This window comes from Rhinopithecus roxellana, chromosome 19, assembly GCF_007565055.1.
Source record: "Rhinopithecus roxellana isolate Shanxi Qingling chromosome 19, ASM756505v1, whole genome shotgun sequence".
Taxonomy (NCBI): Eukaryota; Metazoa; Chordata; class Mammalia; order Primates; family Cercopithecidae; genus Rhinopithecus; species Rhinopithecus roxellana.
In genome coordinates this window covers 81,615,939-81,630,985 of record NC_044567.1, presented here as the reverse complement: position 1 = coordinate 81,630,985, position 15,047 = coordinate 81,615,939, and the positions used below count along the sequence as shown (strand labels likewise).

Below are 15,047 nucleotides of genomic sequence, written 5' to 3'. Positions count from 1 at the left end.
AACAACCTTTGATATGAGGCCTGTCTTTACGGGGCTTTTAGAGACAAGTGGCATTTTCTGCCCCAACCCACCCCATCGTGAGCCTCTTGCCTTCCTTGCCTTTCCTCCTCTTCCTTCCTCTTTCCTCCCTTGCCTTTCTGTAAGTTTTCAGCAATTTCATTGCCACCGTCATCAGCCTCAGTCCAGCGACTGTTTATTGAGCATCTGTTATGCACCCAGTATTTCACATACATCGTCTCATAATCCTCCAACATGCTATGGAGTAGATTCTGTTATTAGCTTAATTTTGCAGATGAGGAAAAGGAGGCTTGGAGAGATTAAGGGAATTCCCTCAGTAGTAGAATATAGATTCAAATCCTATAGGAGTTTATAACACCTTTGCTGCACGGTAGAGAGTATTGGTCTCTACTTGACCTGAAAGCAGTGCTTTTTTTTTTTTTTTTTTTTTTTTTGAGACAGAGTCTTGCTCTGTCGCCCAGGTTGGAGTACAGTAACACGATCTCAGCTCACTGCAACCTCTGCCTTCCAGGTTTAAGCTATTCTCCTGCCTCAGCCTCCCAAGTAGCTGGGACTACAGGCATGTGCCAGTATGCCCAGATAATTTTTGTATTTTTAGTAGAGACAGGGTTTTGCTATGTTGGCCAGGCTGGTCTCAAACTCCTGACCTCAGGTGATCCACCTGCCTCAGCCTCCCAAAGTGCTGGGATTATAGGTTTGAGCCACCACGCCTGGCCGAAAGCAGTGCTTTTAACCTCTGTGGTCGCTCCAGACAGAAACCTAAAACACACAATGCATGTATGAGGCCTTTAAAGAGGCCACCAGTTCAGCTCACTACGGCCACTCAGCCAAAAGACGTGACACGGGGAGTGGCAGCAAGCGGAATCTTTGGGACCAGGGAAGATGGAGAAGAGGGAAATCTCAGAACTGCACAAGGACAACACAGGCTCACAATGTCAATGTCATTCAATGGCAATTAAGAGCAATACCCAGATAGCCTGAATCGACACACAAGGGGCCAGCAAGGTGCCTGCTCTGTGTGTGCAAACCTTCCCAGGGACTTGGCCTTGGAGGCCCCAGTGGACAGGTGCTCAGCATTCAGGCCAGTAAGCCTTATCTGGGCCTCAAGTTCAAAGCAAGCCCCCTGACCTATGAAAGGGGATCACAAGGCCAGACTCTGCTCTTCACAGGTAATGTGCAAGTTTATCTATTAAATGGCAGTTAGGCTGGCTGGCTTTTATCACTTTACCTGTAAACCAGAGGAATGTGTTGTCCTTCGCTGTGTGGTCAACTTTGTCCTTGATCTGGCCAACCAGACCATCCATCTCCCGGAGCCCTGCACCATACAGCCTTCTGCCCCGTGGGGCTGCTGGTAGCTGAGTCACAGGTAAGGGCACGTGCATGTGGGCCAGAGCCACATATAGCAGGAAGGGCCTCCCGCTGGTGCTGAAACAGGAGAACCAAGAGGTGACTTTTCAGAAGGCTCTCCTGGCTCGTCTGGTGCCTCAGGGATCCTCCCTTTCCTCCAGGAAACTCCCCAAAGCTCCTTCTGCCCCATAGGCTCAGGAAGGACACATTTATCCATAACCTTCCAAGGAAATGTGAAAGCAATCTGGTGAGCCGATTAAAAATGAGAATTGTAATAATAGTTACTATCCCTTATCATTTACTGAGAGCTTATTATATGGGACTCACGTTGTCTAGGTTCATCCTCATCATAGCCCCGTTTTTCAGATGAAGAATCAGAAGCTTAGAGTTTAAAGGACTTGCCCAGGGTATGCAATTAGTTACATGTCCCAGTCTTGCTCTTAACTGCCACGCTGTAAAGTCTAAGGCATACACACACACACACACACACACACATACATACACACACCTTTACATTTTATTTTGCAGCATCCAAACTATCCTGTTCATTCTCAGCCTCCTTCCTCCCTCCCTCCTTCCCTCCCTCCCTCCCTTCCTTCCTTCCTTTCTTTCTTCTTTTTGTTTTTTAGACAGACTCTCACTCTTGTCACCCAGGCTGGAGTGCAGTGGTACGATATTGTCACACTGCAACTTACGCCTCCTGGATTCAAGCGATACTCCTGCCTCAGCCTCCTCAGTAGCTGGGATTACAGGTGCCCACCACCACGCCCGTCTAATTCTGTATTTTTAGGAGAGACGGGGTGTAGCTATGTTGGCCAGGTTGGTCTCAAACTCCTGACTTCAGGTGATCTGCCCTCCTTGGCCTCCCAAAGTGCTGGGATTACAGGTGTGAACCACTGTGCCTGGCCAGTCTTGTTCCTTTCTAAGAGATAAGTGGTTGTCTCGGGTTAATTACAGGAATTCCAAGGACACATATGACCACCAGGTAACATCTAGATCAGGGCTCTGTCAGAGGCCCTGTTGTTCTGCTGCCTCTGTAGTAATCCTGATTCCCCTGGAAAGTGCAGAATGAAAGGCTTGGAGGGAGCTGGGGTGGCCTCCAAGCAAAGGTCCCAGCCTTACTCCCAGCCAAGAGCAGCTGCAGAATCACAACGGTGGCAGGGACCTTCAGGGGCCCCTCTCCCACAGATCCACCCACAGGGGTCTTTCAAAGGACACCAAACAAGGGTACTGGGAGAGTACAGAATCAACAACATTCCAGTGGGGGGAGATGCATGGCCCTTTCATACTTGTTCACCCAGAGATTCACTGGGACCCAGGGGTCTCCTTAGCTCACCCTGGTTTACACCACCTCACAGCCTTGCTCTATAGCCACCTGTGCCCTCAAACTCCCCTGCATCCTGGCTCCCAGGGTCTGCCGCCCAGCACTGTGCTTGCACTCAGTTCTCTTTGATAGGTATAAAACCCTGGACACAAGTCCCAAGACAGGGGCCTCTGCCTTCCCCATTTTAATTCACACTTTCTCTGCAACATTGCTAGAGTTGTGTTGTTCAGGGCAGCAGCCACAAGTCACATGTAACTATTTAGATTTAAATTAATGAAAATTCAATCATATTAGAAGTTCCACGGCTCACATGCTAGCACATGGGTGGACCTGGAAAATATTATGCTAAGTGAAATAATCCAGTCAGCAAGAAGCAAATAACTGTACGATTCCACTTGTGTGAGGTACCCAGAATAGTCCAATTCAGAGAGAGAAGGTAGGATGGTGAGTGGTGGGGCACTAAGAAAAACTGGGCAGTTTATGTTTCATGGGTACAGTTTCAGTTAGCAAAAATGAAAAAGTTCTGAAGATGGATAGTGGTAATGGTTGCAAAACAAAGTGAATGTTTAATGCCACAGAACTTTACATTTAAAATGGTTAAGATGGTAAAATTTTATCATTATATATATATCTGTATATATTCATATCCACAGTAAAATACATACACACACACACACAAATTCCTAGCCACATTTCAAATGCTCAGCAGCAGCAGGTGGCTAGAGGCTAGCAGCTTGGACAGTGCAGACAGAAAACATCTCCATTCTTGCCGAGCTTTTTCGTATAGCACTGATTTGCAGTGCCTGGTGACCCCTCTCCCAGGGATGGTCATGTACAGTTGTGCAGGTTGTGGCCTACATCAGGACATCCTGCTGAGTGAATGAGTCCTGATTTCCAGCTTACAATATACTGCCTTGGTACCCTGCACAAGGCAGTGCCTAGCCAGAAGGGGTGTCTTTTTGTAATTTTCAGGTAGATTCCATACTGCAGTGGTGCCTAAACCTGGCTCAAATTTCAAGAATTTTGTAAACCAGTTGTTAAACACGGCCATTGCTAAAAATTGAATTATATAAGTTTACAATTAAATAAATTTTATTTTTTTGCCAGGCGTGGTGGCTCACACCTGTAATCCTAGCTCTTTGGGAGGCCAAGGTGGGCGGATCACTTGAGGTCAAGAGTTTGAGACCAGCTGGGCCAACATGGCAAAACCCTGCCTCTACTAAAAAATACAAAAATTAGCCAGGCGTGGTGGCAGGCACCTGTAATCCTGGCTACTCGGGAGGCTGAGGCAGGGAGAACTGCTTGAAACCAGGAGGCAGAGGTAGCAGTGAGCCAAGATTGTACACTGCACTCCAGCCTGGGCAACAGAGCGAGACTCTGTCTCAAAAATAAATAAATAAACAAACAAATAAATAAATAAATAAATAATATTTTTTAAAGGTGGTACATTCTCACCATTTATCACTTCCTAATTACTACATTCTACTATGATGTATGCTCATGGGCTTATTTACATCTATTGTATCTGTGTGGTAGAAATAACACACAATGGCTTGCTACTGCCCATCATTTCTCAATGCCCCATTCAGTAACATCTCCATAGCTGGAAATCAGCCATGGTGACAGTGAGTATTTACACCCCAGGAATTGGCAAATGCTACAAGTTGCAGCTGTTTTCTTAGAAATCAGCTCACCGTGTGTATAGGTGAGGGGCGGTCCTGCTGTCCACCCTTCACCATCCATCATCATCTTCCAAATTCTCACCCATTATCAAAGTCACATTAGCACCCTGAGCCAGAAGCTTACAGAGAAGGGCAGTTATAAGAGATGGCAGAGCACAGGCTGATGAAGAGCACAGCCTTGAGAATCCTGCATCCAAACCTCCGGATTTGTTATTTCATGACTGTGTAGCCCTGGACAATTAACTTACCCTTGCCATCTATAAAATGGGGACAATCAGACCTCCCCAACAAAGTTGTTGTGTAACTTCCCACACTAAGCATCTAATAAATGGTAGCTTATTTTGTTGTTGTTTTTTGTTTCTGAGATGGAGTCTCCCTCTATCTCCCAAGCTGGAGTGCAGTGGCATGATCTCGGCTCACTACAACCTCCAGCTCCCGGGTTCAATCAATTCTCCTGCCTCAGCCTCCTGAGTAGCTGGGACTACAGGCACGTGCCACTACGTCTGGCTGATTTTTGTATTTTTAGTAGAGATGAGGTTTCACCATGTTGGCCAGGCTGGTCTCGAACTCCTGACCTCAACTGATCCACCTGCCTTGGCTTCCCAAAGTGCTGGGATTACAGGCGTGAGCCACTGCACCCGGCTGCTTCCTTGTTAATAATGTTGAATACATGCCAGCAGTAGTAAGTATAAATGGTGCCCAAGGGTGTACCTCTTTCCCTGCATCTTGATGCCAGGCTAGATTCCAAAACACGGCATCAGGCAGAGCCCACACAGACTAGTCCCTTTGGGGCATCTGTCCTGCAAGTCACCTCTTCATTATGCACCTGCGCTGAATGGAAAATAGAGTGAGGGACACCTGGTGCTTTAAAAAAATACTGACTATATCACAGTGTGACTCCACTTTTGTTTTTTAAAATATGTTCATTTCAACTATACCTTAATAAAACCAGGGAGACATATGTTTATGCACCAACATAGAAAGAGGCTAGAAGAACATAATCAGAGCTATTAAAACAGGTTATTCTCATGCCTGTAATCCTAGCACTTTTGGGAGGCCGAGGTGGGTGGATCACCTGAGGTCAGGAGTTCAAGACCAGCCTGACCAACATGATGAAACCCTGTCTACTAAAAATACAAAAATTAGACAGGCATGGTGATGCGTGCCTGTAATCCCAGCTACTTAGGAGGCTGAGGCAAGAGAATGGCTTGAACCCGGGAGGCGAAGGTTGCAGTGAGCCCAGATTGTGCCACTGCGCTCCAGCCTGGGCAACAGAGCAAGACTCTGTCTCAAATAAACAACAACAACAACAGGTTATCTCCGGGGTGGAATTCAGGGTGATTTTTTTTGTTTGTTTGCTTGTCTCAGTTTTCCGAGATTCCTAAAGGGAACACGTGTTATTTTTGTGAGTAGAGAAGGAAAAAAACAAGTAAGATAACACAGGGAACATTCCAGGAGAGCAAGAGGATGCGGCAGGGCGTGGAGACACACTGAAGATTATGGTGCAGAGACAGCTAAAGGTGGGGAAAATCATCTGATCCGAAGTGGAAAAGGGCAGGTGAGAGGCACCCATCTCTAAAGAAGTGTCCCCAGATGGTGCCTAGGTGGAGGGAGGCAGGCCTGGAGCTGCAGGCAGGGCTTCCCTCATGCAGGGGGAAATGAATACTTGCAGCTGTCAGCCCACCGGCCTCTCTGGTGGTGGTTCCCTGGGGATGGATGGACAAGGGGTCTCTCTGAATTGGACTGCTGCAATAACCACTTGTCCCCCGCCCCACTATTTTGCCATCTTCCACTAGACCCTGGCATCACAGACAACCTTCTCTAACCCAGACTTGATCTGGCAGATCCCTATTTAGAAACGTACTAGGGCTGTCAGACACGATGGCTCACGCTTGTAATCCCAGCACTTTTGGAGGCCGAGGCAGTTGGATCACCTGAGATCAGGAGTTCAAGACCAGCCTGACCAACATGGAGAAACCCCATCTCTACTAAAAATACAAAATTAGCCGGGCGTGGCGGCGGGCACCTGTCATCCCAGCTAGTCGGGAGGCTGAGGCAGGAGAATCGCTTGAACCCAGGAGGCAGAGGTTGCGGTGAGCCGAGATCGCGCCATTGCACTCCAGCCTTGGCAACAAGGGCAAAACTCCATCTCAAAAGAGAAAAAAAAAAGAAAAAAGAAAAATAAGAAACATACTAGGACTCATTGCAGCCTGCAGGGTCAATCCAAACTCCTTACCCAGCCTTTGCAGTTTTCCTTATCTCGGTCCCTTCCAGCCAGACCTTCCTTCCTCCTCAAAGACTCTTGCTATATGCCAGTGTCCCAAGCACCTCACCTACTTCCTGTGCCTCATCTATGTTATTCCTCTCTCAGCAGTATTCTCCCTGTTATCTTGCCTAAAAACACTTAATCAGTTCTTAAGATCCAACTCCAAAGCCACCAATAGTCCTCCTCCTTTGCTCCCAGGTCACGGTTGGCTGCCTCCTCTCTGCCCCCATCCGTGCCATAGCCCTTTTCCCTGCTTCTTGCAGTATTAGTAAGACACAAACAACCTGCATTAAAGCATCTTTTTACATATCTGGTTCCCCACTAGCCTGGAAATCACTCAGAGACTGGACATGTCTAATTCACATTTGAATCCCTGGCACAACAGCAGCACGTCACTGGGGCTGGAGAAAGTAACTCGTTCATTTAGTCATTCATTCATTCATTAAATATTTATTAAGCTCTAACTGGGCACTGGGGACAGAGCAATGAGCACAATAGATATGATTTCCACCCTCTTGGAGCTTAACATCTAATTAAGACCAGGAAAGAGAAAAAGGCAACTAAAAAAATAAATAAGATGATTATTTAGAAATTGAGTATAGGTAGTGCATCCCAAATCTGAAAATCCAAAATACTGCAAACTCTGAAGCTGTCTGAGTGCTGACCTGACACTAAAGGAAATACTTATGGGAGGATTAGGGATGCTCAGCCGGCTAAGTATAATCCAAATAGTCCAACATCTTAAAAAATCCAAAATCTGAAATATTTCTAGTCCCAAGCATTCCAGATAAGGAATACTCAGCCCATAGGAGTGATGGAAGAGAAATACAAGGTGCTGTGGAAGGTCTAACAGGGGAACCAAATGGGGTTTGGGGTGTGGAGGGGAGGGAAAGATCCCCGAGACAGTGGGACCTGGAGGACGGTGTGTGGTGACCACACAAGGCAGAAAGCACAGCCCTGGGGGAGACGGTTGATATGGTTGCGTCCCTATTCATCAGTTTATTTTGTCAATCACTAGAGATTTGTCTCTACATTCAAACAGGAGAAAGGAGAAAGAGGGGTTGGGGGTGAGTCTGGTCTTTGGATCTGAACCTGAATCCGTGATATAGGTTGGTGTCGGTTGGGAGCTGGGTGAGAGGCAAGATGTGGAGGAGGCAGCACCACAGCAGGGGCGCTTAGGCAAGCACAGGTGCCAGCAATGAAGGGGAGTAGCGAATCAAGGAAAACAGAGAATTCTGCAGATCCCAGGCGTGAGATCATGAAGACTGCAACACGTCGTTCGTCTCTGCATCCCGAGGACCTAGTTCCAAAAGATGCGTGTCCTGTGTCTTAGCCTGCTTGGGCTGCTATAACAAAATACCACTCCCTGGCGTGGCTTAGTATACAAACATCGACTTCTCCCAATTCTGTTTTTTGGGTGTTTGTTTTGCTTTGTTTTTGTTGTTGTTGTTGTTGTTTTGAGACAGTTTGGCTCTTGTTGCCCAGGCTGGAGTGTAATGGCATGATCTCGGCTCACCGCAACCTCCGCCTCCTGGGTTTAAGCATTCTCCTACCCCAGCCTCTCAAGTAGCTGGGATTACAGGCATGTGCCACCACGCACGGCTAATTTTTGTATTTTTAATAGAGATGGGGTTTCACCACGTTGGCCAGGCTGATCTCGAACTTCTTCTGACCTCATGTGATCCACCCGCCTTGGCCTCCCAAAGTGCTGGGATTACAGGCATGAGCCATCATTCCTGGCCTCTTTTTTTCTTTTTCCAGGTTCTAGAATGCAGAAAGACTTTTCTGTTTGTTTGTCTGTTTGTTTTGTTTTGTTTTTGTAGAGATGGCATTCTCACTATGTTGTACAGGCTGGTCTTGAACTCCTGAGCTCAGGCAATCTCCTACCCTTGACCTCCCAAAGTGCTGGGCTTACAGACATGAGCCACCATGCCTGACTTTAGGTCTCCCAGTTCTAGAGGCTGGGAAGTCCATTGTCTGGTAAGGGGCTGATTATTGGCTTATTAGCAGACAGCTGCCTTCCCACTGCATCTTCACATGGCCAAGAGAGAGCACACCATAGTCTCTTTCTCTTCTTTTAATACAAACACTAATCCCAACATGGGGGCTTCACTTTCATGAGCTTATCTAAATCTTATTTCCTCCTAATGGCCCCACCTCCTAATACCACCCCACTAAGAGTTAGGATTTCAACGTGTAGTACATGACACCATGGAATATTGATTTGTTTGAAAGGTCTGATTTCAGGCCAGGCACGGTAGCTCATGCCTGTAATCCCAGCACTTTGGGAGGCTGAGGCAGGTAGATCACCTGAGGTCGAGAGTTCAAGACAAGCTTGGCCAACATGATGAAACCCCGCCTCTACTAAAAATGCAAAAATTAGCTGGGTGTGGTGGCATGCGCCTGTAATCCCAGCTACTTGGGGGGCTGAGGCAGGAGAATTGCTTGAACCCAGGAGGCAGAGGTGGCAGTGAGCCAAGATTGCACCACTGCACTCCAGTCTGGGCGACAAGGGCGAGAGACTCAGTCTCAAAAAAAACAAAGAAATATCTGATTTGAAACATCCTGGGCCACTGCTCATTCTGATGCCCGATACATTCCTGCTTATTAAGCCCTGTATTCCCCACTTAGGCGCAATGCACGGTCCCAGACCTCATAAGGAACAGAGGCCCAGCTAGCTCTGGGACCCAGGAGCCCATGCCTTCTACCTGCTCCTTTGTCCTATTCAGAGCTTTGCCTGCTGCTTAAAAAACTCAGATCAAGCATTAGCAATCAGCACTGCTACCAGATGAAAGGTCTAAAGTCAAGTAAACTGAATGACCAGCAGTGATACCCAAGTACTACATCGAGGGTCTTGGGTGAGACACTGAAGCCAACTAAAGACCCAGGTAAAAACTCCCTAAGTCCTGGGTCCCCTTGTCAGAGAAGAGTGGGAAGCCACACTCTAGGGATACCTGGTGGTTTTGACAAACAGGTCCAAGTTGGGGGAGGGGCTTGAGGCAGGGGCCAGAGTCATGGACGAGGAAGGGCAAGGACCTGGGAGCCTTTTCTGCTGATGCTCAGAAAACCATTTGGCATGTGGAAATCCCAAAGAAATCAGCATTTCTGGGGATTTCCTTCTGTTAAATGCCAACAGGACTCGGGACTTTTCACTTAATAACCAGTTAATGAAGTAACAAAACTGTTCCCCTTTTTTGTATAATAAAGAGGCTGTTGGTTGATTTGCCTTTTAACTGATTAATTAATGGGTAGATGCCCAGGCCCTATGCCCACTTCGGAGGGGGCATTAAGCAGTCCCAAGTCCCCATTCCTTCCCCTAAGAACACAGTGTTGTTTGGTTCACTACAAAAGCAGAAGAGACTGTCCCCACTAGCCTTGAAGCATCCATGTGCCATGGGGCACAGGGGCCTGAAACCATCCCAAAGATCCAGTGAGCTGGGAGACGCTCAACCCTCCAGATGGGAGAAGAGGCTCTGCCCTTTCTACTCTTGACAATCTGAAATAAAACAATAGTGTTCTCAGAAAGTCCTGATAAACCCTTAAGATGCAATGTCTGAAGCTACTTTTGAGATTCAATCCTTAAATAGGTTCTATTACCAAGAAAACAGGATGCCTGGACCTCCTGCATTGCTGCCTCTACCCTCCCTGCTGAGCTTCTAAAAACGTCCCATGTGGCTGAGCGAGGGGTGGGGGATTCCCGCATATTCAAGGGGCTGCTGTGATCACTACAGGTCGAGTCCCTTTTTAATTCTGCCCAAGTGGACAGCCGTGCAGCACGTGTTTTCTTGCCCACTTAGGCTAAGGCTATAGAGAACACCAAGTTTCTTAGAGTCCATTGCCCTTGAGGAGTGGAATCCTGAGAGGAAGATAAGATGAATACATATGGGGTCATTAGAAGGCAGCAGAAGGCAGTTATGAAGGGGCGGGCAGGGTGACTGTGTGCGCATGCGTGCAGGTACACGTGTGTGTGCACTTCTACCCCACAGTCTGTGGGTGTGCCCTCCAAATAACTGTGCACAATTTTGGAGTTGTCCATTATTTCACAATGTCCATTCTTTGCCCTGACATCTGACAGAGGTTGTAAGCCAGCAACCCTCACACATATATGATTTGTTAGAGATATACTGTGGTATGGTTTTGTTTTTGCTTTCCTGTTTTTTGGGTTTTGGGGGTTTTTTAAGAGACAGGATCTCAATGTGTCAGGCTGGAGTGCAGCGGCACGATTATGGCTCACTGCAGCCTTGAACTCCTGGACTCCAGTAATTCTCCCAGTTCAGCCTCCAAAGTTAGCTGGCACTACAGATTCACACCACTACGCTCAGCTATTTAATAATTTTTATTAATTTTTTTTTGAGACAGAGGCTTATTCTGTCACCCAGGCTGGAGTACAATGGCACATTCTGGGCTCACTGCAACCTCTGCCTCCCAGGTTCAAGTGATTCTCCTGCCTCAGCCTCCTGAGTAGTTGGGACTACAGATGCGCGCCACCACTCCCAGCTAATTTTTGTATTTTTAGTAGACACGGGGTTTCACCATGTTGGTCAGGCTGGTCTCGAACTCCTGAACTCAGGTAATCTGCCCGCCTCGGCCTCCCAAAGTGCTGGGATTACAGACATGAGCCACCGCACCCAGCCACTTTTTATAATTTTTTGTAAAGATGAGGTCTCACCAGGTTGTCCAAGCTGGTCCGGAATTCCTGGCCTCGAGTGATCCTCCCACCTGGGAGGATTACCCAGTGTAATCCCAAAGCACTGGGATTACAGGTATGAGCCACCGCACACAGCCCACTTCTTCGTTATTCCTATTTACTTTTATTTTATTTTACTTTTCATTCTATTTATTTTTTTTGAGACAGGGTCTTGCTCTGTCACCCAGGCTGGAATGCAGTGACACAATCTTGGCTCACTGCAGCCTATGCCTCCCAGGCTCAAGCGATCCTCCGTCCTCAGCCTACCGAGTAGCTGGAACAACATGTACACATCACCACGCCTGGCTAATTTTTGTATTGCTTGTAGCGACAGGGTATCATCATGTTACCCAGGCTGGTCTTGAACTCCTAGACTCAAGCAATCTGCCCACTTCAGCTTCCCAAAGTGCTGGGATTATAGGCATGAGCTATCACGCCCAGCCTTTTGTTAATTAGTACTTTCTACTATTTCAAGATCAGGAGATTTCACATAAAAGCCAAGTATCCTATGTCTCTTGTAAAATGAAAAGATCTGATATTTCAGGTTCACATTTTCACAAAGAAGCACCAAGCAGCTGGAGCTAGGTAGTAGCCGCCCCCTGCAGATGGGGCATGTCCTTATGGGTTCGCTGCAGACCCCACCACTCCCTAATGCCTTACATTTATCCTGCTTCCCTCTTTAAGGTTACCCATCTGTGCCTTCTAGATGCGGGAATCTGTAACATCTGTCTGGTAGAATGAAGGATAGCTCCCAAAGATAAGCAGGGTCTAATTCCTGGAATCTGTGAACGTATGGCAAAAGAGACTTTTCAGATGGAATTATGTTAAGGGTCTTGGATCACCTTGCATTCTCCTGCTGGACCCTAAACGCCATCACAGGTGTTATTCTAAGTGGGAGCCAGAGGGGAGATTTGACTAAGAGGCAAGTGAACAACAGAATTAGAGTTGAGAACAATATGGCCCTAGCTTAGAAATGCCAGAAGCTGGAAAAGGCAAGGAAGGAATTCTCCCCTAGAGACTCCCCAAGAAAACAGTCCTGCTGATGACTTGATTTTAGCCCCCTAGGACTCATTTCAGACATCTCGCCTCCAGATCTGTAGCAGGGTAAGTTACTATCGTCTTAGCCACTAAATTAGTGGTTGGTTGTTACAGCAGCAATAGAAAAGTAATATATCCTGCCAGCTAGTGAGCTCAACAAACGCCTTGAGTGCACAGAGTGCAGTGGGCAGGCCCTACCCTTGAGGAGCTTATAACCTAGAAGGAGAGGACAAAATGATCATGGCAGTGGAACATGATCAAAGCAACAGAGGGATAAGCCCTAGGGACTCTAGGAACATGCCTGAGGAATCTCCAATCCAGGACTGCAGATTTCCAGAAGGCGCTGTTTTCCAGCTTTATTTATAGGAGACATGTATGCATCCATCTCTACTGAGCAGCAAAACTCTGTCATGGCCTCAAGCGTGCCGAGGCCAAGGGACATGGTGTGTGTGCAAGGGTAGGTGGAAGCAGGGGGAGGCCCTGGGGAGGGAGGAAGGCTCCTCACCTTGTCTGCTGGATGAACTGGGTTGCTTTCTCCGCATACTTCTGGGCAAGGCTGCTCAGGTTCACCGGCTGCTCCACAATGTTGAGGTTTTCATAGAGAGGGAGGGCCACGTCAGTATAACAGTCTCTTTGAAGGTTGCTGTGTGGAAACCACAGACCGTAGAGTATTCATTTCCTACGTACTCATGGAGCAGAACTAAATGCTTTAATGCAACAATGCATATGCACATAAATACAACTCTGGCCCCAGATGATTTTTCCGGTTGGCCATTTCCTGCAAGTATAAAAGTCTATGCATAATGCTTTCTTCCATTCCCTCTGAATAGATATTTAGGCTCCTCGGACAAGCTGACCACTCTGTAAAGCTTACAAAGACTCTGGTGAGCTAGGGACATTATTTTTTATTACTTCCATTTTGCAGGGAGAGAAACTGAGGTCTAAAGAGGCTAAATGATGTCAAGCAGAGTCCCCCCGCCAGTCAGTAGCCCCATTGCTGGCTTTCTCTGCGGTCTCACTTCAATCCCAGCCTCTGTGTATGGCGTGTAACTTGGCGTTTTCTGAAGTCAACACTCGGGACTTCAGGTAATACCAGATCTGTCAATATATAAGATGGGCCAGGTGCAGTGGCTCATGCCTGTGATCCCAGCACTTTGGGAGACCGAGGCCAGCAGATCACTTGAGGTCAGGAGTTCAAGACCAGCCTGGCCAACATGCTGAAATCCTGTCTCTACTAAAAATACAAAAAGTAGCTGGGCATGGCAGTGTGCACCTGTAATCCCAGATACTTGGGAAGCTGAGGCAGGAGAATCATTTGAACCCGGGAGGCGGAGGTTGCAGTGAACTGAGATCAACCCACTGTACTCCACCCTGGGTGACAGAGTGAGACTCGGTCTCAAAAAAAAAAAAAAAGGAATACATAAGATGGGTTGGGACAATTTGAATTTTAAGCCATATTTGCAGAATTTGGAGAAACTTCAGCAGTTGGAAAAAAAAATAAGAGTTAAACTAATAACATCTCCTGGAAAAAGAAAAAAAAAACAAGCTCATGGCCAGGCGCAGTGGCTCAGGCCTGTAATCCCAGTACTTTGGGAGGCTGAGGCGAGTGAATTGCCTGAGGTCAGAAGTTCAGGACCAGGCCGGGCACAATGGCTCACACTTGTAATCCCAGCACTTTGGGAGGCTGAGGCAGGTGGATCACCTAAGGTCGGGAGTTCAAGACCAGCCTGGCCAACATGGTGAAACCCTATCTCTACTAAAAATACAAAAATTAGCCCTGGTGATGCACACCTGTAGTCCCAGCTACTCAGGAGGCTGAGGCAGAAGAATTGCTTGAACCCAGGAGGCGGAAGTTGCAGTGAGCTGAGATTGCGCCATTCCACTCCAGCCTGGGCATCAAGAGCGAAACTCTGTCTCCAAACAAAACAACACAAGCTCAAGCTTTGATCTTACAGATGGAAATGAATCTGACCCATGGCTGCCCATCAGTGTGGCTGAGTCATGGTCTGAGTCCAGTCATGATCTCTGGCAAGTTACTTAAGCTCCCAGAGTTATCTCCTTATCTGTAGCACTGGATGGCCTGGGCCATCCTTATAGGGGTGCTGGTGGTCTAAAGGAGATAACAAATGGTTAGTGCATTGCACACAGCTTCAGTGTATTAGGAATTCTGAAAAAACTCAAGCTCTCAGTCCTGGTCACCAAAGAGAACCAAGAGAGAAGCTGAGAGCAATGGAGACAGAGGTGGTAATGAATGGAGTCCTCTCAGGCAAATACATTGTCCTAATAGTGCTGGGAAGGATTTGTGAAGAAATCAAAACTCCCTATCACACCTACATGCACACACACCCCATTGTAGAATTATAGGAGATATGGTCAGACCGGGTAGATAATTGTCAAAAACCACAATTTTTGGTTTGTTTTATTTTTTTGACACAGGGTCTCACTCTGTCGCCCAGGCTGAAGTGCAGTGGCACAATCTCAGCTCACTACAGCCTCAAACTCCCATCTTGGCCTCCTGAGTAGCTGGGACTATAGGTGTGTGCTGCCACGCCCTGCTAATTTTTGTATTTTTTGTAGAGACGGGGTTTTGCCACGTTGCCCAGACTGGTCTCGAACTCCTGAGCTCAAGCAATCCACCCACCTCAGCCTCCCAAAGTACTGGGATTATAGGCATCCCAAATTCTT

The 15,047-nt window shown here is 47.3% G+C and overlaps 1 protein-coding gene across 6 annotated transcripts in view; it reads right to left on the bottom strand.

The window, feature by feature from the left end:
* ARSG (arylsulfatase G) overlaps positions 1-15,047 on the bottom strand; it is a 169,059-nt gene that overhangs the window by 61,334 nt on the left and 92,678 nt on the right. For all 6 annotated transcript variants that reach the window (XM_010353110.2, XM_030924212.1, XM_030924208.1 and 3 more), the window contains 2 exons: positions 12,868-13,005; positions 1,247-1,443 (listed from right to left, as the gene is read on the bottom strand). In XM_010353110.2, coding sequence (XP_010351412.1) covers positions 1,247-1,443; positions 12,868-13,005 — 335 coding nt within the window. The remainder of the gene's footprint in view (positions 1-1,246; positions 1,444-12,867; positions 13,006-15,047) is intronic.